Source organism: Oncorhynchus keta, chromosome 36 (genome assembly GCF_023373465.1).
Source record: "Oncorhynchus keta strain PuntledgeMale-10-30-2019 chromosome 36, Oket_V2, whole genome shotgun sequence".
NCBI classification, from domain to species: Eukaryota; Metazoa; Chordata; class Actinopteri; order Salmoniformes; family Salmonidae; genus Oncorhynchus; species Oncorhynchus keta.
Window position 1 is genome coordinate 26,120,348 of NC_068456.1, and position 25,507 is coordinate 26,145,854.

Here is a 25,507-nt window from a genome sequence, read left to right on the forward strand (position 1 = left end):
CACACACACACACACACACACACACACACACACACACACACACACACACACACACACACACACACACACACACACACACACACACACACACTCTCTCTATCGCAGAAGTACTTATTAGGTTCTCACTGCCAAGAGAATGGTACAGTAACACACACAAAGAGCAGAGCAGGTCTTTTTCCACTGCCTTCGATCCCGTGCCATACCGAGCTCCAGGTGTTACCTTCCATCCTGTCCAAGCACCCCTAGTAACATGGCTCCAGGTGTTACCTTTCATCCTGTCCAAGCACCCCTAGTAACATGGCTCCAGGTGTTACCTTTCATCCTGTCCAAGCACCCCTAGTAACATGGCTCCAGGTGTTACCTTCCATCCTGTCCAAGCACCCCTAGTATAGTAACATGGCTCCAGGTGTTACCTTCCATCCTGTCCAAGCACCCCTAGTAACATGGCTCCAGGTGTTACCTTCCATCCTGTCCAAGCACCCCTAGTAACATGGCTCCAGGTGTTACCTTCCATCCTGTCCAAGTACCCCTAGTAACATGGCTCCAGGTGTTACCTTCCATCCTGTCCAAGCACCCCTAGTAACATGGCTCCAGGTGTTACCTTCCATCCTGTCCAAGCACCCCTAGTAACATGGCTCCAGGTGTTACCTTCCATCCTGTCCAAGCACCCCTAGTATAGTAACATGGCTCCAGGTGTTACCTTCCATCCTGTCCAAGCACCCCTAGTAACATGGCTCCAGGTGTTACCTTCCATCCTGTCCAAGCACCCCTAGTAACATGGCTCCAGGTGTTACCTTCCATCCTGTCCAAGCACCCCTAGTATAGTAACATGGCTCCAGGTGTTACCTTCCATCCTGTCCAAGCACCCCTAGTAACATGGCTCCAGGTGTTACCTTTCATCCTGTCCAAGCACCCCTAGTAACATGGCTCCAGGTGTTACCTTCCATCCTGTCCAAGCACCCCTAGTAACATGGCTCCAGGTGTTACCTTCCATCCTGTCCAAGTACCCCTAGTATAGTAACATGGCTCCAGGTGTTACCTTCCATCCTGTCCAAGAACCCCTAGTAACATGGCTCCAGGTGTTACCTTCCATCCTGTCCAAGCACCCCTAGTAACATGGCTCCAGGTGTTACCTTCCATCCTGTCCAAGCACCCCTAGTAACATGGCTCCAGGTGTTACCTTCCATCCTGTCCAAGCACCCCTAGTATAGTAACATGGCTCCAGGTGTTACCTTCCATCCTGTCCAAGTACCCCTAGTAACATGGCTCCAGGTGTTACCTTCCATCCTGTCCAAGCACCCCTAGTATAGTAACATGGCTCCAGGTGTTACCTTCCATCCTGTCCAAGCACCCCTAGTAACATGGCTCTATTCTACAGTAGAGAGGAGAGAGAGAGCTCTAGTCTACAGTTGAGAGGAGAGAGAGTTCTAGTATACAGTAGAGAGAAGAGAGAGAGCTACAGTAGAGAGGAGCACTGGAGTCACACGGACCTGTGTAGTATCTGATCATCTTCAAAGGCAGCAGTGACAACATAATGATATAATATTCTGTCACATATGCTTCACATTGCAGACAGCATGCAGGACATTTTTTTAATCTTTATTCATGCAGGGAAGTCCCATTGAGCCCTGCTTCAAATCCTCTGTCACAATACTATTTTATAGCAAATTAACGGACAAAGGATTTTTAAAGTTGCCGTGGGGACTTTTTCGCTAAGAATGGCTCAACATTTTGTTTGACAATAAGGTTTATCGCACCAATATGAGCCAATTTCATATTTGTGCAATTAATGATAGGGATGGTATGGACACAATTTTACAGTAACAGTTTTGCTTTGGAAAGCTACATTGAGTAAGACTATGAATACCCTCTTCATACTGCATTCTAGGCACATTTGTGTGTGTGAATGCAAGCACTGTAGGGGGGATTGGGGTAATTTGAGCCATTCTTTGCATTCAGCATCACTCCATCAAGAGAAATGTAGTATTCATTCTAATAAAGATATCTCCATATATTTCCGGATGTTGTGTATTCCTGGAAATAATCAGAATGTATGTAAACATTACAGTTTTGAAAACATAGCTTGTCCCAAAAAAAGTGGGGTCTTGGCACAACTTACCCTAGGTATGGAGTAAGGTGAGTCATAGGACAGGGTTAGTTAAGCTACCTACAAGTTTCTGTACTGAATGAAATATTACCATTACTTTTTAAAAACCATGCATATCTTTATTTCCCAAACATAACATTCATCACATGCATATTTTAACACAGGCTTTACACCTAACAAACACTGTGTACGCTTTTAACATAGGCCAGGCGCTGTGGTTACCTCATATTCCAGCAATAATGCCTTGTATTACTCCTGGGAAGAAGACACTTCAGTTTGCTCAACTTGCCATTGGCTCAACAATAAGAAAAGAAAAATATATCCCTTTTTCTCCCAAATTTCGTGATATCCAGTTGGTAATCAGTTTTGTCCCATCGCTGCAACTTCCGTATGGACTCAGGAGAGGCGAAGATCGAGAGCCGTGCATTTTCAGAAACACGACCCTGCCATGCCGCACTTCTCACTTAACCCGGAAACCAGCCGCACCAATGTATTGAAGGAAACACCGTACACCGGGCGACCGTGTCAGCATGCATTGCGCCCGGGCCCACCACAGGAGTCGCTAGAGAGTGATGGGACAAGGACAACCCGGCCGGCCAAACCCTCCCCTAACCAGGACGATGCTGGGCCTATTGTGTGCCACCTCACGGGCATCCCTGTCACAGCCAACTGCGAAACAGCCTGGGATCGAACCAGGATCTGTAGTGACGCAGCGATGCAGTGCCTTAGACCGCTGTGCCACTCGGGAGGCCCCCAAAGCAAACATTTTGACTATATTAGCCCACACAGCTACAAGGATGCACTTTCTTGCTAGGTTTAGGACCTCATGATGAAATGTATAGAGACCCTATATGATGTAATGAACAATCTTTAAATTATCTACTTTGGTTTAGATACAAGCATCATGAAACCTCAAACAATAAATTCATTTGACTTTGTGAAAATCATTTGGACCTTACATTTTCCATCTGGTTGCTTCTTTTATGGACTCCATGACATGATGACCTCTTCCTAAATATTTGGTCAAAATATACATTTTGTGTATGGTTTTCGAGAAACAAAGGTGGCTCAACTTACCCCTTTGAAACAACTTACCCCATTTTCCCCTATACAATGTCTGTTTTTTTTTGTATATACATCATTATGGAAAATGATCGTTTTGTATATCTGCAGTATCCTATACATCAGTGTTTAGATAGAAACACAGTAGACTGGAGTGTGTCAGGAGATAAGTTGTGTCTGCTGTCATAGATCATAGTGACAACACTTTATCACTGCGTCCTGTCATGAAACTGATGCTTTTGCACATACACAAATACACACACTTGGCAGATAGGTAAAATCAATACAAACCAGTGTCGCTGCACTCTAAAGTGGGGAGAGAAATGTAATTTAAACTGTGTTAACTGCTATCTCCTGCTACAATGATGGGAAACTCAATTTCAACATGGCACCCATTTCAGGCGATAATTTTGTTGTGGTCCCTCTGGCCTCAAATAGAGTACTTTGTCAAATACTGTTGGCATTGCAGAATGTTATAGGTGGTGTTTGGTTTGGAAAAAAGGAGCATCAATGTCTCAAAGCTATCATCTTCCAGAAAATTGCCACAGCTATAATAAGCTGTTAAATTAGCTCAATTGTTCATTGTGCAATCATTACATTCATTTACATGGTGTAAAGAAAATATTTCTGCAGCTCTTCTTATGACAGCCTTATTACTCAATGAGACACCCTTCACACTTTACTCTGAAGAAACAGGGTTTGGATTCCTATTTCTTTGGAAAGGAATAAGCATGAAATTCAAACAGATTTTTACACAGAAAACTGACCAAACCCTCCATTTGCCCTTGTAGTAGAACCAATGAGTAAGGCATACGATTATTGTTATTTTGCAGAATAAAGCACAGAAAGTTTGTATGTGTGTAAGAGAGAGAGCTGACCTTTTTCAATCAGATGCAGTTCTATCAACCTAAGCAGTCTTGTTAAACCTTGTTAGTTCGCCATAGTCTTTCTGACAGCCCACAGAAAGGCTTCCCTGCTAAAGCTGCACAATAGCCTGTTGAAAAAGTACTCTTTGTATTATGAATGTGTAGAGGTAGAGTGGGGTCCCAAATTATTGTCACCCTTGATGATGATGAGCAAAAATTACTGTATTAAATAAATCATTAAAATAATAATAATCAGTCAGAAATAGATTTACTTTAACAAGTGATTTTTATTTATTTAAATGGGGTCAAATTATTGACACCCCTTATGAAGATAATGGCACTGAGCTTTTTTCTAAAATATGTTATGAGTTGGGAGATATCTTAGACCAATTCTCCATATAGAATCCTTCCAGATCCTCCTCCTGCACTTATGGACTGCCCTCTTCAATTCAAACCTCAGGTCTTCAATGGGTTTCAAGTCCGGAGACCTGATGTAGATTTTTATGGCCAATTAACCAATTATTTGTGTATTTTGATGTGTGCTTGGGGTTGTTGTCTTGCTGGAAGATTAACTTGTGGCCAAGTTTCAGCTTCCTGGCAGAGGCAACCAGGTTTTTGGCAAAAATATCCTGGTACTGGGTAAAGCTCATGATTCCGTTGAACTCAACACCGGCCTCAGGACCAGTGGAAGTAAAAATAGCCCCATAACATCAAAGATCCACCAACATATTTTACAGTAATTATGGGTATATTTTCTGCCCTTATGTTCTCATTTCGACACCAAACCCACCACTGATGTGTGTGGCCAAAGAGCTCTATTTTCACGCCATCTAACAAATGTTAACACCTGTAGTGTTATTGCCACTTGGATTGAAACTGGTGCTTTGGTCAGATGACATGAAAACAGAGCTCTGGACTGTCAGGTCAGAGTAAATAGGCATTAAATAGGCCGGTGGTAACTTGTGGAATGGACACCGGCTGGAAGGTGGTTTTAACCAATCAGCATTATGGATTTGACCCAACTGTTGTATAATGCTTAATAAATAAACACAGATGTCATGAGTATCTGTTCATTTTAAGGCTGAAACATAAGGTGTTGTAATTCCGCAATATCCACCCCTCCAAAATACCCCACCCCTCCAAAATAAAAACCTGGAGACATGTATTCATGTAGAATCCCTGATTCCAGTTATTGAAGACATCCACACTGATTGGAGACCTTTTAGTTCAATGTTTTTCAACCTCCGGTCCGTAGACTGGCACCAATCACTCATAGTTAGCTAACACTGATTGAATTTAAAAGTAAGCCCTCAAAGAAGGAAGTACCACATCTTGCCTGTCCCTGGTGGACAAAAAGTTTGAGAACCACCGCTTTAGACTGTGCAGGAAAAGGTTGAACTACCAAAGGTTGTAAAACTGAGTCATTTGATATCCATGTAGTGACCTAAAGGCTTGTCATGCAACATAGACCATGATACTGATAGACAGGCACGGTCAGAAGAGCTCTGCGTCTCTGTCACCACCTCTAAAGCTCTGTTTCCTGTTTCCTCTATGCGCACATGCACACACGCAAGCAAAACTGCCACCCTGTCACCAATGTCGCATAAACACTTCCAAGCAAACTGCATGTTTGTCACTTTGGTTCTTGACTCTTCTTTTCTATGTTTGTCCTCAAATATGCAGGATACCTCTGTCTGAACCTTCAGTGAATCTTTGATACATTTACAGATCAACAAGCTTTGATAACTTGACTTAAAGTATGTATTTCAGCTACTTACAATTACGTAGGCTAACACATTTTAGCACGTTTCTAAATACTGGATCAATTCCTGGATCAATTCCTGAAGTCTGCCATCTGTTAACTTTAAGCTTTTCTCCTTAAATGTGTAATATTCTTCTCTGTGAAGCTAACTTTCTTGGACTCTTCCCAACAAACCGGGAACATTAGCTAAGATTCCCATTTAAGTTATAGTTAGATCCTAACGTTAGATAAAATCCTAATAATAGCATGGTAACATTTGATATACATTTTTTTTGTCTTCATTTAAATATCCTTGGAATGTTTTCCTTACATTCACTAAAATGTTAGTCACAACATCTGCAACAACCACCACAGAACATTCCCCAAAAGTTCTTATTAGGTTTCCAGATAATATTAACAAAACAAATCAAAGTTTATTTGTCGACCTTACAGTGAAATGCTTACTTACAGGCTCTAACCAACAGTGCAATTTCTAAGTAAAAAAAAGGTATTAGGTGAACAATAGGTAAGTTAAGAAATAAAAACAACAGTAAAAAGACAGTGGAAAAATAACAGTAGCGAGGCTATAAACAGGCACCAGTTAGTCGGGCTGATTGAGGTAGTATGTACATGTAGATATGATGGCAGGCAGCTTAGCACCAGTGATGTACTGGGCCGTACGCACTACCCTCTGTAGTGCCTTGCGATCGGAGGCCGAGCAGTTGCCGCACCAGGCAATGATGCAACTGTAGAACCTTTTGAGGATCTGGGGACCCATGCCAAATCTTTTCAGTCTCCTGAGGGGGAATAGGCTTTGCCGTGCCCTCTTCATGACTGATATGTTTGGACCATTGTAGTTTGTTGGTGATGTGGACACCAAGGAACTTGAAGTTCTCAACCTGCTCCACCACAGCCCCGTCGATGAGAATGGGGGTGTGTTCGGTCGTCCTTTTCCTGTAATTCACAATCATCTCCTTAGTCTTGGTTACATTGAGAGATAGGTTGTTATTTTGGCACCACACAGCCAGGTCTCTGACCTACCTATAGGCTGTCTCGTAGTTGTCGGTGATCAGGCCTACCATTGTTGTTTCGTCTGTAAACTTCATGATGGTGTTGGAGTCGTGCCTGGCCATGTAGTCGTGGGTGAACAGGAGGGGACTGAGCACGCACCACTGAGGGGCTCCAGTGTTGAGGATCAGCGTGCCAGATGTGTTGTTACCTACCCTCACCACCTGGGGGCGGCCCGTCAGGAAGTCCAGGATCCAGTTGTAAAGGGAGGTGTTTTGTCCCAGGATCCTTAGCTTAGTAATAACACAATGTACCAGTAATGCTTTCCTTACATTCACTAAACTTTCAGGCACAACATCTGTAAACTACCACAGAACATTCCCCAAAAGTTCTCATTAGGTTTCCAGGTAATATAATAACACAATTTACCAGTAAGGTTTTCCCAGCAAACCAAAATTGGTTCTGTGAAAGTTCCCAGAACATTCGTTAGGTTGCAACAAATGCTCTCATAACATAACTGTCCAGTCGTGTTGATGGTTATACAGTACAATGTTTGTATAAAACATTGGACTGATGTTTCAAGAACGTTTCCAGAACACATTCTGTTCTTGAATGTTCCCATAATGTTTCATTAGGTTGTGGGAACAGTCTGGAAAAAACATTGAAGACATCACAAAAAATATATTCCCAAAACACAAAAACTGCCCAGTTGTACGGATGATTCTACCAACGTTCTTTTAGGGTTAAAAGAATAAGAATGTTTCCAGAACACATTTCGTCTGTTCATTTAAGGTTCCCAGAACATTTAATTAGAATGTGGGAACAGTGGATACAATACAAGAGAGAGGTTTCCAAAACACAAAGTAAGCTCAGGTTGCACAGGACGTGTTGTAATGTTGTAATGTTGCAATATGTTGTAGAGTGTGTTGTAATGTTGCAATAATATTCTTGTGATATTTACAGAGGTTGCATAATGTTCCAAAATGTCCAAAGAAGTATGTTTTTTATGACATTCATAGCATATTTGTTTTCGGGTTTAACATAATAATGACGACTCCACCAACATTAAGTTTGCCGACGACACAACAGTGGTAGGCCTGATCACCTACAACGATGGGACAGCCTATAGGGAGGAGGTCAGAGACCTGGCAGTGTGGTGCCAGGACAACAATCTCTCCCTCAATGTGAGCAAGACAAAGGACATGATCGTGGACTACAGGAAAAGGAGGGCCGAATACGCCCCTATTCTCATCGACAGGGCTGTAGTACGGCGGGTTGAGAGCTTCAAGTTCCTTGGTGTCCACATCACAAACATACTATCATGGTCCAAACACACCAAGAAAATCATGACGAGGTCACGACAACGCCATGGGTCCCCAGATCCTCAAAAGTTTCTGCAGCTGCACCATCGAGAGCATCCTGACGGGTTGCATGGCAACTGCTTGACCTCCGACTGCAGGGCACTACAGAGGGTAGTGTGTACGGCCAAGTACATAACTGGTGCTAAGCTTCTTGCCATCCAGGACCTCTATACCAGGCGGTGTCAAAGGAAGGCCCTAATTATTGCCAAAGACTCCAGCCCCCCTAGTCATAGACTAGTTTTCTATGCTACAGCACGGCAAGTGGTACTGGAGCACCAAGTCTAGGTCCAAAAGGTTTCTTAAAGCTTCTATCCCGAAGCCATAGACTCCTGAACAGCTAATCAAGGACATTTCTAAGTGACCCCAAACTTTTGAACGGTAGTGTATATATTCAGACTCTTTGCGATGAAACTCGAAATTGAGATCAGTTGCATCCTAATTCCATTGATAATCCTTGATGTTTCTACAACCTGTGGTAAATTCAATTGATTGGACATGATTTGGAAAGGCACACACCTGTCTATATAAGGTCTCACAGTTGACAATGCATGTCAGAGCAAAAACCAAGCCATGACGTCGAAGGAATTGTCCTTGGAGCTCTGAGACAGGATTGTGTCGATGCACAGATCTGGGGAAGAGTACCAACATATTTCTGCAGCATTGAAGATCCCAAAGAACACAGGTCTCCATCATTCTTAAATGGAAGAAGTTTGGAGCTAAACTGAGCAATCGAGGGAGAAGGGCCTTGGTCAGGGAGGTAACAGAGCTCTAGCGTTCCTTTGTGGAGATGGGAGAAACTTTCAGGAGGACAACAATCTCTGCACCATTGCACCAATCAGGCCTTTATGATAGACTAGCCAGACGGAAGCCATTCCTCAGTAAAAGGCACCTGACAGCCCGCTTGGAGTTTGCCAAAAAGGTACCTAAAGACTCTCAGACCATGATAAACCAAGATTCTCTGGTCTGATGAAATAAAGACTGGCCTGAATTCCAAGTGTTACGTCTGGAGCAAACCTGTAACCGTCCATATGGTGAAGCATGGTGGTGGCAGCAGCATACTGTGGGGAGGTTTTTCAGAGGCAGGGACTGGGAGAGTAGTGGATCGAAGGAAAGATTAACTGTGCAAAGTACAGAGAGATCCTTGAGGAAAACCTGCTCCAGAGCACTCAGGACCTCAGACTGGGGCACCTTCCAACAGGACAACGACCCAAAGCACACAGCCAAGACAAAGCAGGAGTGGATTTGGGACAAGTCTGTAAATGTCCTTGAGTGGCCCAGCCAGAGCCCAGACATGAACCTAATTTGAACATCTCTGGAGAGACCTGAAAATAACTGCAGCGACGCTCCCCATCCAACCTGACTTAGCTTGAGAGGATCTGCAGAGAAGAATGGGAGAAACTCCCCAAATACAGGTATGCCAAGCTTGTAGCGTCATACCCAAGAAGACTTGAGGCTGTAATCTTTGCCAAAGGTGCTTCAACAAAGTACGGAGTAAAGGGTTTGAACACTTATGCAAACGTTCAGGGGTTGCCTGGTGGCAAAGAGGATAAAATACCTGGCTTGGGAACCAGACATTGGAGGTTCAAACCCCACATGTGCACTTTGTTAACCATATTGTTTCCACCTCATATGTTATCTGTTTTATTTGAATGCTGTTCAAATGTACTATTAATGAAATGAAAATGCCATGTGTCTCTATATTACCATCAAATGTGAATTGCCATTAAATCGGGAGAGAAACATAATGGGGATGTATTCCAATCTGCTTTAAAGAGCTACAGCTGAGCATGTTGTGGTAATATTAGGTAATAATTTCAAGAACATTTAGAAAATGTTATATTGTTAAATTGTTATAAGTACCTGAGGACGGGCAAAACAAGGTAAAAGTGTATTCATGGATGCAAAGGGAAGCCAGGCTTCCCCAGGAAATTGACTAATTATTTTATGTTTTTTTTGTCTCTGTGTTTAATTATTTTCCTTCAATTCGCAAGAGGCTGAATGTACCTCACAGGAGAAAGCATCCATGTGAGAAAAACAGTGTCCCCTCTGTATTTGTAGCCCGTCTATCTGATTCTGTCTGGTCAAAAATAGTATTTTTAATTTTACCAGGCAAGTCAGCTAAGAACACATTCTTATTTACAATGACGGCCTGGGAACAGTTAAATGCCTGTTCAGTGGCAGAACGACAGATTTGTACCTTGTCAGCTCGGGGGTTTGAACTCGCAACCTCCCGGTTACTAGTCCAACGCTCTAACCACTAGGCTAAGCTGCCACCCCAAAAATAGTATGACATTGTTATCGCCAGTAGCAAAGAAACATTGTAGAATCATCCACGCAACTGGACAGTTTTTGTGTTTTGAGAATGTATCTTTTGTGATGTCCCCACAATGTTGTCACCAGACTGTACCCACAACACAATGAAACATTCTGGGAACCATTAAATAACAGGCTACATGTGTTCTAGGTAGGGCTGTGACGGTCATTACATTTTGTCTGGTAATTGTCATTCAAAAGACTGGTATCATGGCTCAGGTAATTGACCGTTAATGAACATAAACACGTTTAGCATCTCCAGGCATACAAGCAGCTGATGTGCACCTTTTGGAACGTCTACATTTCAATAAAAGTATAATAAATAAATGTAATATATACCATCACAATACATCCATTATTCATTTTAGTCAGGTTTAAAGAAACATGATATGAAGAACATGTATTTCAGAAGAACAGAATGAGTTGGCCTACTGTTAGTTATCTGGCTATGCTCCATACCATAGGCTGTAGGCTTGTTCATTTAGCTGACAATATATTCTTAAGTCCCATGCAATTATTTTATATAATTTCATAGTAATAAGAATAGAATTGAACTGAGCTGAATAAAATGTCAAGGATATTTTTCCCATTCCGGAGCGTGTGTGCATATGAAGTGGCTATATCAAGCATAAAAGTGGTCATTTAAAACTAGATTTAGAGTTATTTGGCAACTTTAGTTGTGAATGATACAAACCTGATAAGTCAAAACATATATAATACATTCCAAGGGCTGCATGGTATAACTATAGGCTATTGATGATTTGAGAAAGTAGAAAAATAGCTTGCGCTCTGTTCCTTGCCTCAGGCTCAACAGCTGTTCTCTCATCAACTGATCATATTTTCACCCATCGGAATATTCTCAATTGAATCTTGTCTTTCGATTTAGAATAACCATTTATCAAATGGGTAGAAACAGGGACATGCATATCATCTTTATGCAGTCGAATAGCGAATGGAGGCCACGTGAAATCTGTTAGGGAACATCGATAGTAACAGGTTTTCGCAACGAAACATTTCACTAGAACTGTTGACAGCCCGTCTGCCCGCTCGAGAAAGGAATAGCGGGGGGCTGGAAACATGGTGGTGAGATATTCTGAATAGGTAATAGGTATAGTAATGTGTCACCCAATGAATTATGAAAATATAAAAATGTTCCTATTACTAGGCTGTTCAAAATCAAATGCACTAATTGTAGGATAACTGTAAGCCGTCATGCACAATCAATGAACCAACAGCATCGCCTTGGGCTATACGTTGTCTCCCAGACCCATGGATAGACATTTTGGAGCGTAGCACAAGGTAACCAGTCCACCCAGTATGCATAGTAATACAGTCCACTCAAAGGCTAGACCAATTATTTACCAAATACATCTTAAATCAGTTTAGTTTATGTTTTTCTGCTATGCGTAATATGCGGTAGGCTATGCACTGTATAATGGCACAATAATTTTTGTTCATGTTTTTCTGCTATGCGTAATATGCGGTAGGCTATGCACTGTATAATGGCACAATCATTTTTGTTCATGTTTTTTTGGGGCTCATAAACCTATGAGTAAACTATAATATGCATATGAGTGTTTTGAATGAATCATCACATTAGAAAGCACTGTCCTTTTTGTTGTGTTGGGCGTTGAAACATCCACAACAACCATGTTTTACACTGTTTCAACCTGCTGTTCAACTTCTTTCTTCACATTGGTCACAGTGAGGTGACTTTTAAAAGTAGGATTGGCCCCTGTTTGGATAAGTGTTTGATGTGATTTTTGATTGCATATTCTTTGATGTTAGAGTGTTTAGAGGGACAATAGAGCCATAAGTACCAGGACATTATGACCTGATGGTTGTTATCAAATTGGGTACTACCAAAGCATGTCCAGCATGCATAAAACGAGAATATGGTGACTCAACTGTCACATGGAATTTTACTGTGGTCACGATTCAGCCCTAGTTCTAGCTCTTGCAACATCAGGTGAATGTTTTATACAAAATGGACAGTTTTTGTGTTATGAGAACATTTGCCGAGACCTAACGAATGTTCTGGGAACTTTCACACAACCTATTTTGGTTTGCAAGGTAATCTTCTCTAAATGTTCTCAATGTTTCTCCCTCCTCGTCTTTCTTTTTCTTTTTTCACAGCCCTTCTTTATGCCACCATCTTCGGTAACGTCACCACCATCTTCCAGCAGATGTACGCCAACACCAACCGCTACCACGAGATGCTGAACAGCGTCCGTGACTTCCTCAAGCTCTACCAGGTGCCCAAGGGGCTGAGCGAGAGGGTAATGGATTACATCGCCTCCACCTGGTCCATGTCCCGGGGCATAGATACTGAAAAGGTATCTCAAACTGTAAGCCTGACATTCATTACCTTGGCTTGCATGCTGTCCCCCCCCACCCCCCGCGTTGGTTGGTTGGTTCTGCATGGTAGCTTCCACAGCTAGCTGGCCCCTTTGTATTGTGGTGATTGTGGCTCTGTGTTTCGATGTGCTTGACCAGTCCACTTGGGGTGGGAGTGTGGGGGAGGGTGTTGAGTGTTGGTGTTGAGTTAATGGATAATGCTTTGTACCTGTCATATTAACTAATTATTATAATTAGTCATGACAGCTGGTGTTAGTTTATGACAAGTGACTGTTAAGACCCTGTTATGACACAAACTTTGGCTGATTAGCGAACTGGTGGTATTTTTAACCAATGTGAAATTTGTTTCCAATTAATTAAATGCCTGAATGTGACATGGTTTTAAACCAATTATGAGCAGTTTACAGAAAAAACAGTGAGGAAATCAATGTAAGAAATGTGTCTAATAAGTGAACCATTTGACCCAGAGTCGTCCAGGTTTGACCAGGGTAGGCTGTCATTGTAAATAAGAATTAGTTCTTAACTGACTTGCCTAGTTAAATAAAAATATAAAATACAGTGTGTTGTCCTTTTGGGGCTGCCTGATAGCTGGGGTGAGTATGTGCAGTTCAGTACAGATTTTAGACACATTCCTATGCTGTATGCTTTGGGATTACCTCAGTGACCGTAGAAAGCAACACTATGTAAGCTTCCAGGCACATTTCTCCCACAGCGTAGAGAGGATGGATGAGCGAAGGAGGGTAAAATCCTTTAAGGATTCTCTGCTATCACCCATGGACTCACCTCAGCCTCCCAGGTGTTTAACTGTGGCTGTTGCTGTGACAACAACAGTATCCCAGCCAGGCCTGTAGAGAGGAGGCTGGTTTGAGTGGTAGTTCTGGGTGATTCTTAGTGTGCTCTGTTCACATACTTAACCTTAACCCATACCACTAAGCTTAAAACATTGTTGGGGTTAGTCTATACACTTATACTTCCTTTTTTTCCTTTTTTTAAGACAGAAAAAGAAGATTAAAATAACAGGATTTTAACATTGATGTACTGTTGTATTTTCTGTTCCCCTCTAACTTGTACTTTTGCCCAATGTGCACCATTACTGTATGATGATGGTGGTTGTTGTTGATGCACTGCAAAAAAATATAATCTTAGCTAGATTTTAAAAAAAACTTGTATTGAGTTATAATGCTCTTAAAATTACTTTTTTCTTATCAAGATAAATTATCTTACCGCATTGGCTTGATAGAAGTGGAGTATGATAATTTTAATAGTGGGGGTTTTATCTTATTCCACCTTATATCAAGTCTTTTTTTTATGTTAAAATAAGACAAGCGATCTGTCAATGTGGTAAAAAAATATTTATCTTGGTAAGAAAATAAATGTACTTTTAAATGCATTATCACTCAATACAAGATTAAAAGTCTAGCTAAGATTTAATTTTGTTGCTATTATTATAAGTATTAGCAATCTGTTTTTGGTTGGTTGCCTTGTTGCGACACCCTTAGAATATTTCACAATAAAGATTTTAAAGTAATATATCTAAACGCTATCATGGCTGTCAGTGAGAAACTACTGGTTCACCAAAGACCATGAGTTTGGAAGGTGATACAATTAGGTTATTTAACTTTTATCCCTCTGCTCTCCCTGTCCCAGGTATTGCAGATATGCCCTAAGGACATGAGGGCAGATATCTGCGTCCACCTCAACAGGAAAGTCTTCAAAGAACACCCTGCATTCAGGTTGGCCAGTGACGGGTGCCTGCGTGCCCTGGCCATGGAGTTCCAGACTATCCACTGTGCCCCTGGCGACCTCATCTACCATGCCGGGGAGAGTGTTGACAGCCTCTGTTTCGTGGTGTCAGGATCCCTGGAGGTCATCCAAGATGATGAGGTGGTGGCCATCTTGGGTGAGTAGTTTTCTATTATACATTATGACGATGTAGGATTACATGGTGGCCATCTTGGGTGAGTAGTTTTCTATTATACATTATGACGATGTAGGATTACATGGTGGCCATCTTGGGTGAGTAGTTTTCTATTATACATTATGACGATGTAGGATTACATGGTGGCCATCTTGGGTGAGTAGTTGTGTATTAAACAGTATGACGATGTAGGATTACATGGTGGCCATCTTGGGTGAGTAGTTTTCTATTATACAGTATGACAATGTAGGATTACATGGTGGCCATCATGGGTGAGTAGTTGTGTATTATACAGTATGACGATGTAGGATTACATGGTGGCCATCTTGGGTGCTTTGCTGCTGTCTATTGTATAGGATGGTTTGCGGCTATTTTGAGTGAGTTGCTGTCCATGGACCAGTGTTTAAGTTGAGCCGGTGCACATCGGTACCGTGGTGTTCATCGCTACCTTGTGTGAAAGGAGCTATAGTCTAATCCCAAAGACAGTCCCTGTAGAGACATTACCAGGGTGTTGATGTGGGAGTGGAGGGTGAAGGCTACATAGTTAAATGTTGAGTGGCTGTAAATCACACCTTGTTATTGATCTGAGTGATGGATTCTTTGTTATTTCTCGTATTATGTTTTGGTTGTTCTCCATGGTGTGTGTGTGTGTGTGTGTGTGTGTGTGTGTGTGTGTGTGTGTGTGTGTGTGTGTGTGTGTGTGTGTGTGTGTGTGTGTGTGTGTGTGTGTGTGTGTGTGTGTGTGTGTGTGTGTGTGTGTGTGTGTGTCGGCGGATTTGTGTGAGTGCATATACAGACCGTTAGACTGTTGCTGGGCAAACAGCCAACATTGCCAGGCAAACATACACACCAACATAATAAAAAATGGTAAACAGTAAAAATGCAACACCATCTCCTACTAACTACTGTCCCCTACTAACTACTACTACCTACTAACAAACAGTAGCTGTGGTTATTTTCTATTGTGTTGCTGACCTGGTTAGTTCATGTTGATTGAACCCTGGGTGATGAATTAGCTACTGCTGTAAATCACAGTCTCATTAAACTAATGGCAGCTGCTATACAGAATCATTGCTGCACCAGCTGCTGAATGTAGATCTACGTAGCACCGTGATCATTCTATTAACTAATTAACTCTAGTTGCTTACCTCATTCGCTCTTGGTTTGTCAGAAGGGGGTAGATCAGCTTTAATGTTGCAGATAGGTTGTAGCTTCCATCAATGTAATTGTTTGCATCAATTCCAATCCCCCATATATATATATATATATATATATATATAAAACAACAATGCTTAGGCTTCTACTTCCAGTTTATACATATTATATACATTTTATGGACACAGTCTATTTTACAATAGTTATATTTTGTTTGTTTTCACTCCTGTCCTTCCTCTACCCTCAACCTCTCCCATCTATTTCTGATGTCATTCCGGTTCTATTTGCAATATCGGTCAAACTTTGCTCTTTCACAAAAATTCTGAACCTATGTACGTTTTACGGACACAGTATGTTTTACATCTTGTTACTAGTTGTTATTAGTCCCAACCTTCAGCTCCATTCAACCTCCCATCTATCTCTTAAAACCATCCAGTCCCAACCTTCAGCTCCATTCAACCTCCCATCTGTCTCTTAAAACCATCCAGTCCCAACCTTCAGCTCCATTCAACCTCCCATCTATCTCTTAAAACCATCCAGTCCCAACCTTCAGCTCCATTCAACCTCCCATCTATCTCTTAAAACCATCCAGTCCCAACCTTCAGCTCCATTCAACCTCCCATCTGTCTCTTAAAACCATCCAGTCCCAACCTTCAGCTCCATTCAACCTCCCATCTATCTCTTAAAACCATCCAGTCCCAACCTTCAGCTCCATTCAACCTCCCATCTGTCTCTTAAAACCATCCAGTCCCAACCTTCAGCTCCATTCAACCTCCCATCTATCTCTTAAAACCATCCAGTCCCAACCTTCAGCTCCATTCAACCTCCCATCTATCTCTTAAAACCATCCAGTCCCAACCTTCAGCTCCATTCAACCTCCCATCTATCTCTTAAAACCATCCAGTCCCAACCTTCAGCTCCATTCAACCTCCCATCTATCTCTTAAAACCATCCAGATTGGATTTCTATTTACCATATATTTTTCTACTTTGCTGTGATGTTTCACAAGATCTTTTTAGAACGACCTTGCAGTTGATTCACATTTCCACAGCTGCGGAGAACAATGATAGTTTTACGAGAATTGACTCTAGCTGTTTTTGCTGTTCCATTTTTGCCTCTCTATCACTGCCTTGGTTTGTTTTAGGCTGTAAGACATGAAAGCCTTGCTTTTTTATTCAATCCAATCTGATTATGCTGACAAACTCATCAACTCCAAACCCATCGCAAATGATATGTTAGATTTGTTAGTTCCAAAATTTGAGTGTGAATTTACATTGTTAGGACTGACTACCAGCAACCGGCAAACTATAAGTAAGTAAGGAGCCTTGGCTTGTGTGAGCCAGAACAGCCCATAGGAGCAGGATCTCCTGTTTCTGTAGCGTGAGGCAACTTGATGTACAACTACCCCCCCTGGACAGTACGCTGGACTACCGCTGGGCCCTACCCCCAATCTATCTCCTTAATGCTGAGTGCCAAGCAGAGACGCACCAGGTCCCATTTTTTACTATCTTTAGTATAACTCTGCCGGGAATCGAGCTCCCAATCTTCCGATCTCAGGGCAAACACTCTAGCCACAAGGCCACTGAGTTAGTTCAAACTACTATCATACTGTTTTGTATGGGGCCATACACACACCCAGGTACGCTCTGTAATTCAATGTTGGCCGTGTATTTGATGGTTGTTGGCCGTGTATTTGATGGTTGTTGGCCGTGTATTTGATGGTTGTTGGCCGTGTATTTGATGGTTGTTGGCCATGTATTTGATGGTTGTTGGCCGTGTATTTGATGGTTGTTGGCCGTGTATTTGATGGTTGTTGGCCATGTATTTGATGGTTGTTGGCCGTGTATTTGATGGATGTTGGCCATGTATTTGATGGTTGTTGGCCGTGTATTTGATGGTTGTTGGCCGTGTATTTGATGGTTGTTGGCCATGTATTTGATGGATGTTGGCCGTGTATTTGATGGATGTTGGCCGTGTATTTGATGGATGTTGGCCATGTATTTGATGGATGTTGGCCGTGTATTTGATGGATGTTGGCCGTGTATTTGATGGTTGTTGGCCGTGTATTTGATGGTTGTTGGCCGTGTATTTGATGGTTGTTGGCCGTGTATTTGATGGTTGTTGGCCGTGTATTTGATGGTTGTTGGCCATGTATTTGATGGATGTTGGCCATGTATTTGATGGTTGTTGGCCGTGTATTTGATGGTTGTTGGCCGTGTATTTGATGGTTGTTGGCCGTGTATTTGATGGTTGTTGGCCGTGTATTTGATGGTTGTTGGCCGTGTATTTGATGGTTGTTGGCCGTGTATTTGATGGTTGTTGGCCGTGTATTTGATGGTTGTTGGCCGTGTATTTGATGGTTGTTGGCCGTGAATTTGATGGTTGTTGGCCATGTATTTGATGGTTGTTGGCCGTGTATTTGATGGTTGTTGGCCGTGTATTTGATGGTTGTTGGCCGTGTATTTGATGGTTGTTGGCCATGTATTTGATGGATGTTGGCCGTGTATTTGATGGTTGTTGGCCGTGTATTTGATGGTTGTTGGCCGTGTATTTGATGGTTGTTGGCCGTGTATTTGATGGTTGTTGGCCATGTATTTGATGGATGTTGGCCGTGTATTTGATGGATGTTGGCCGTGTATTTGATGGATGTTGGCCGTTGTTGGTCGTGTATCTGATGGATGTTGGTCGTGTATTTGATGGATGTTGGCCGTGTATCTGATGGATGTTGGTCGTGTATTTGATGGATGTTGGTCGTGTATTTGATGGATGTTGGCCGTTGTTGGTCGTGTATCTGATGGATGTTGGTCATGTATTTGATGGATGTTGGCCGTGTATCTGATGGATGTTGGTCGTGTATTTGATGGATGTTGGTCGTGTATTTGATGGATGTTGGCCGATGTTGGTCGTGTATCTGATGGATGTTGGTCATGTATTTGATGGATGTTGCCAGCTTTTCAACAACGTACCGTAAAGCTGAGGCAGATGTCCGCTTTAATTAGGAAGAGACGGATATAAACAGATGGCGTGTATTTGATGGATGTTGGCCGTGTATTTGATGGATGTTGGCCGTGTATTTGATGGATGTTGGCCGTGTATTTGATGGATGTTAGCCGTGTTTTTGATAGATGTTGGCAGCTTTTCAATAACTGTACTGTAAAGCTGCTTTCTTGAGGAAACATTTACTTACTATGACAGTAGTGGATGCATACACTGTGTGTGTGTGTGTGTGTGTGTGTGTGTGTGTGGGGGGAGGGAGGGAGGGAGGGAGGGAGAGAGAGAGATTAGTAGTCTAGATGAGTAGATCAACTAAAATCTAGCAGGTTGGTGTTCTGTGTTGTGCTGTTCTGTTTTGTTCTAGCTTGTGTTATACTGGGCTGTGTTGTGTTGATCTGAGCGGTGCTGTACTGTGCTGAGCGTTACTGTGCTACGTTGTTACTTTGTGCTGTGCTAGTCAGAGCTTCTCTGGAGAGTAGGAGATGATCCTGACTTTAATCATAATAATAATTCTATCACCATAGATTATCTGCTACACCATAATGACTGTTTTTCAGTCAATTAACTTCTATTGGGATTTCTTTGCAGTGTGGTGATTAGCAAAGTGACTGATGGGAGAGATTTCCTGTTTCTTTTCCCACATGAATATAGAATATTTTTATGTGTTTGATTACGAGAAGACGTGTGTGTGTGTGTGTGTGTGTGTGTGTGTGTGTGTGTGTGTGTGTGTGTGTGTGTGTGTGTGTGTGTGTGTGTGTGTGTGTGTGTGTGTGTGTGTGTGTGTGTGTGTGTGTGTGTGTGTGTGTGTGTGCGCGCGCCAGAACTAGGTTCAAATACATGTGTATTTGGGTATTTTGTTATTTAAATACTTTTTTTGTGTATTGGTGAGTGTTTCCAAATACATTCCAAAATTCAACTACTTGTTTTTTAAAATAAAGGTTATCTGAATACTTGTTTTCAAATGTATCGTTGAAAAGTAATTGAAATACCTGAAATAGTATTTGAACCAAGGTCTGGTACATGCGCGTGTGGATGTGTAATTGAATGCATGTCTTGTGCAATTGCATGAAATCTTGTGAGTTCCAAGTAGGAAAACATCATTAGGTAATATAATGAATCATCTTGTTATATTTTGCAATGACAGCATCAAACATTTTCCCATTCACTTTCAATCATTCAACAAAGATATCAAAGCCGTTTTGAATATTGTAGTTTAATAATTTCAATTATTGTCAGTTCATAGACAGCTGTACTGTTAGGTATTGTTGTGAAATGTCTTCTCTTTTTAATAAGCTCATCCATTTTAAATGCAATTTTACAGAATCACAAATAGGATCCTCTCAGAAGCCAGACCCAATGATCAGAACAAATGTATATAGTGTCTGTGAATGATTTGTCAATTCACTAAACATTGATATGATTCACATCAACAAGTTGTATATTTCAGCCAGTAACATGAATGGGTTCAAACAGGCTTTCGTTGCTGTGACTGACAGGGTTTGAGCCAAAACACTTTGTTATCCTGCTGAGCCAAAGCCTAGGCATTAACTATGGGAGCAAACGTTCGTCTTCACATCTCCGGCTTAGTCACTGGGATAAACTAACTATTGTTATGTCTCAGAAGTAAATGGGTAAATACTCAGTTGTAAACCGGGCATTTTAGCTGCTCTCTGCAGGTAAAAAAAATATTTCGGAAATCTTTCTAAAGTATTAAAAAAAGTTATTCATAAGTAAATCTCAGATGGAAATCTGTTACATTTAAGAAGTAATATCTTAATCGGTTCTCTCTCTCTCTCTCTCTCTCTCTCTGCAGGTAAGGGGGACGTGTTTGGGGATGTGTTCTGGAAGGAGGTGACCCTAGCCCAGGCGTGTGCCAACGTGCGTGCCCTGACCTACTGTGACCTCCACGTCATCAAACGAGACGCCCTGCAGAAGGTTCTGGAGTTCTACACGGCCTTCTCTAACCACTTCTCACGGAACCTGCTGCTCACCTACAACCTGCGGAAGAGGGTCAGTAACTTACTGGACCATCCACTTATTTTCTAGCCTCATAGAACCAGCCTAATAGCTGTTCACCAGACTCGTTCATCTAAGTGATCAGGCTGGTTCACCAGGCCACTCTTATTCCTCCCTGCCTATCAAACTCAACTTCTTTTCCCATATCTATTGTTATTTTATCTTCATTGTCTCCTATGCCTGTCTTTCATGTCTCTCTCTCTCTCTCTCTCTCTCTCTCTCTCTCTCTCGCTATATATATATATATATATATTTCTCTCTGTTCTCCCTTCTCATCATCCGCACAGGGCATCTAAGGCCAGGATTGAAATCAGATCAGCGGTAACCCACAGTGACCGACAAACACATAGCCTATCATTGCTTTTGTTTAGGATGTGTCAGAGGTTTCAATGCATTAGAGTGGTCAAATCCAGAAGAGGCTCCTTCTATCGCAAACATTGCCATAGTCGCATTAGTAGAAATCCCTGTTAAATGCAGCCATGTTACAAGTTTGAACACTGGAATGTATGCTTTAATCTACACCTCGATTAGGCTGATATAAATCTGTATTATTTTTGTTTAAAGGGAACTTTCACAATCTCCAGCACCACCTCAACATCAACATGTGAAAATGGCGCATTTTTATGTTTCGTACTAAAAAAGATACAGGAAGATAAGTGTTTCCAATGACATCATCGGTGTGCGTTGTGTGATTTTCAACCAATTATGAGTTGGCATTGCCTGCTAATTGTCTACTAATTGGTTGAGGATGTCATTGGAAACATTTACCTTCCTCTATCTTTTTTATTACAAAACATAGAAACATGCCATTTTCACATATGTTGATGGGGTGGTGCTGGAGATGAATGTACATTTTTAAATTTCCCTTTAAATATTTTCAATTTGACTGTTATTATTTCTATATAGCCTACACGTTCTTGTTCTGAACTTCTAACGTGGGTGAGATACGGTGCATTCAGAAAGTTTTCAGACCCCTTGACTTTTTCCAGATTTTGTTACGTTACAGCCTAATTCTAAAATGTATTAAATGAAAAGTTTCCCAATCATTAATCTACACATAATACCCCATATTGACAAAGCAAGAAATGTTTGCAAATTTGTAAAATAAAAAAATAAAAACAGAAATATCACATTTACAGAAGTATTCAGACCCTTTACTCAGTACTTTGTTGAAGCACCTTTGGCAGCGATTACAGCTTTGAGTCTCTTGGGTATGACCCAACAAGCTTGGCACACCTGTATTTGAGGAGTTTCTCCCATTCTTCTCTGCAGATCCTCTCAAGCTCTGTCAGGTTGGATCTGAAAAGCTATTTTCAGGTCTTTTCAGAGATGTTCAATCCGGTTCAAGTCCAGGCTCTGGCTGAGCCACTCAAGGACATTGAGACTTGTCCCGAAGCCACTCCTGCATTGTCTTGGCTGTGTGCTTAGGGTTGTTGTCCTGTTGGAAGGTGAACCTTCACCCCAGTCTGAAGTCCCGAGTGCTCTGGAGCAGGTTTTCATAAAGAATTTCTCTGTACTTTTCTCCATTAATCTTTTTTATTTATTTTTATTTCACCTTTATTTAACCAGGTAGGCTAGTTGAGAACACCTTTATTTAACCAGGTAGGCTAGTTGAGAACACCTTTATTTAACCAGGTAGGCTAGTTGAGAACACCTTTATTTAACCAGGTAGGCTAGTTGAGAACACCTTTATTTAACCAGGTAGGCTAGTTGAGAACACCTTTATTTAACCAGGTAGGCTAGTTGAGAACATCTTTATTTAACCAGGTAGGCTAGTTGAGAACACCTTTATTTAACCAGGTAGGCTAGTTGAGAACACCTTTATTTAACCAGGTAGGCTAGTTGAGAACACCTTTATTTAACCAGGTAGGCTAGTTGAGAACACCTTTATTTAACCAGGTAGGCTAGTTGAGAACACCTTTATTTAACCAGGTAGGCTAGTTGAGAACATCTTTATTTAACCAGGTAGGCTAGTTGAGAACAAGTTCTCATTTGCAACTGCGACCTGGCCAAGATAAAGCATAGCAGTGTGAACAGACAACACAGAGTTACACATGGAGTAAACAATTAACAAGTCAATAATACAGTAGAAAAAAGGAGAGTCTATATACATTGTGTGCAAAAGGCATGAGGAGGTAGGCGAATAATTACAATTTTGCAGATTAACACTGGAGTGATAAATGATCAGATGGTCATGTACAGGTAGAGATATTGGTGTGCAAAAGAGCAGAAAATAAAATAAATAAAAACAGTATGGGAATGAGGTAGGTAAAAATGGGTGGGCTATTTACCGATAGACTATGTACAGCGGCAGCGATCGGTTAGCTGCTCAGATAGCAGAAGTTTGAAGTTGGTGAGGGAGATAAGTCTCCAACTTCAGTGATTTTTGCAATTCGTTCCAGTCACAGGCAGCAGAGAACTGGAACGAAAGGCGGCCAAATGAGGTGTTGGCTTTAGGGATGATCAGTGAGATACACCTGCTGGAGCGCGTGTTACGGGTGGTGTTGCTATCGTGACCAGTGAACGAGTGATAACCAGTGATAAGGCGGAGCTTTACCTAGCATGGACTTGTAGATGACCTGAAGCCAGTGGATCTGGCGACGAATATGTAGCGAGGGCCAGCCGACTAGAGTATACAGGTCGCAGTGGTGGGTTGTATAAGGTGCTTTAGTGACAAAACGGATGGCACTGTGATAAACTGCATCCAGTTTGCTGAGTAGAGTGTTGGAAGCAATTTTGTAGATGACATCGCCGAAGTCGAGGATCGGTAGGATAGTCAGTTTTACTAGGGTAAGTTTGGCAGCGTGAGTGAAGGAGGCTTTGTTGCGGAATAGAAAGCAGACTCTTGATTTGATTTTCAATTGGAGATGTTTGATATGAGTCTGGAAGGAGAGTTTGCAGTCGAGCCAGACACCTAGGTACTTATAGATGTCCACATATTCAAGGTCGGAACCATCCAGGGTGGTGATGCTAGTCGGGCATGCGGGTGCAGGCAGCGATCGGTTGAAAAGCATGCATTTGGTTTTACTAGCGTTTAAGAGCAGTTGGAGGCCACGGAAGGAGTGTTGTATGGCATTGAAGCTTGTTTGGAGGTTAGATAGCACAGTGTCCAAGGACGGGCCGGAAGTATATAGAATGGTGTCATCTGCGTAGAGGTGGATCAGGGAATCGCCCGCAGCAAGAGCAACATCATTGATATATACAGAGAAAAGAGTCGGCCCGAGAATTGAACCCTGTGGCACCCCCATAGAGACTGCCAGAGGACCGGACAGCATGCCCTCCGATTTGACACACTGAACTCTGTCTGCAAAGTAATTGGTGAACCAGGCAAGGTAGTCATCCGAAAAACCGAGGCTACTGAGTCTGCCGATAAGAATATGGTGATTGACAGAGTCGAAAGCCTTGGCAAGGTCGATGAAGATGGCTGCACAGTACTGTCTTTTATCGATGGCAGTTATGATATCGTTTAGTACCTTGAGCGTGGCTGAGGTGCACCCGTGACCGGCTCGGAAACCAGATTGCACAGTGGAGAAGGTACAGTGGGATTCGAGATGGTCAGTGACCTGTTTGTTGACTTGGCTTTCGAAGACCTTAGATAGGCAGGGCAGGATGGATATAGGTCTGTAACAGTTTGGGTCCGGGGTGTCTCCCCCTTTGAAGAGGGGGATGACTGCGGCAGCATTCCAATCCTTGGGGATCTCAGACGATATGAAAGAGAGGTTGAACAGGCTGGTAATAGGGGTTGCGACAATGGCGGCGGATAGTTTCAGAAATAGACGGTCCAGATTGTCAAGCCCAGCTGATTTGTACGGGTCCAGGTTTTGCAGCTCTTTCAGAACATCTGCTATCTGGATTTGGGTAAAGGAGAACCTGGAGAGGCTTGGGTGGGGCGGAGCTGTTGGCCGAGGTTGGAGTAGCCAGGCGGAAGGCATGGCCAGCCGTTGAGAAATGTTTGTTGAAGTTTTCGATAATCATGGGTTTATCGGTGGTGACTGTGTTACCTAGCCTCAGTGCAGTGGGCAGCTGGGAGGAGGTGCTCTTGTTCTCCATGGACTTCACAGTGTCCCAGAACTTTTTGGAGTTGGAGCTACAGGATGCAAACTTCTGCCTGAAGAAGCTGGCCTTAGCTTTCCTGACTGACTGCGTGTATTGGTTCCTGACTTCCCTGAATAGTTGCATATCATGGGGACTATTCGATGCTATTACAGTCCGCCACAGGATGTTTTTGTGCTGGTCGAGGGCAGTCAGGTCTGGAGTGAACCAAGGGCTATATCTGTTCTTAGTTCTGCATTTTTTGAACGGAGCATGCTTATCTAAAATGGTGAGGAAGTTACTTTTAAAGAATGACCAGGCATCCTCAACTGACGGGATGAGGTCAATGTCCTTCCAGGATACCCGGGCCAGGTCGATTAGAAAGGCCTGCTCACAGAAGTGTTTTAGGGAGCGTTTGACAGTGATGAGGGGTGGTCGTTTGACTGCGGCTCCGTAGCGGATACAGGCAATGAGGCAGTGATCGCTGAGATCCTGGTTGAAGACAGAGGAGGTGTATTTGGAGGGCCAGTTGGTCAGGATGACATCTATGAGGGTGCCCTTGTTTACAGATTTAGG

The 25,507-nt window shown here is 42.3% G+C and overlaps 1 protein-coding gene across 7 annotated transcripts in view; it reads left to right on the forward strand.

Moving 5' to 3' along the window:
- The window catches only part of LOC118369421 (potassium voltage-gated channel subfamily H member 1-like), a 92,160-nt gene that overhangs the window by 29,474 nt on the left and 37,179 nt on the right, over positions 1-25,507 (forward strand). For 5 of the 7 annotated variants that reach the window (XM_052498720.1, XM_052498724.1, XM_052498723.1 and 2 more), the window contains 3 exons: positions 12,595-12,806; positions 14,464-14,716; positions 20,697-20,893. In XM_052498720.1, the coding sequence (XP_052354680.1) occupies positions 12,595-12,806; positions 14,464-14,716; positions 20,697-20,893 (662 nt within the window). The remainder of the gene's footprint in view (positions 1-12,594; positions 12,807-14,463; positions 14,717-20,696; positions 20,894-25,507) is intronic. The other 2 variants (XM_052498721.1, XM_052498726.1) reach the window with 1 other exon arrangement.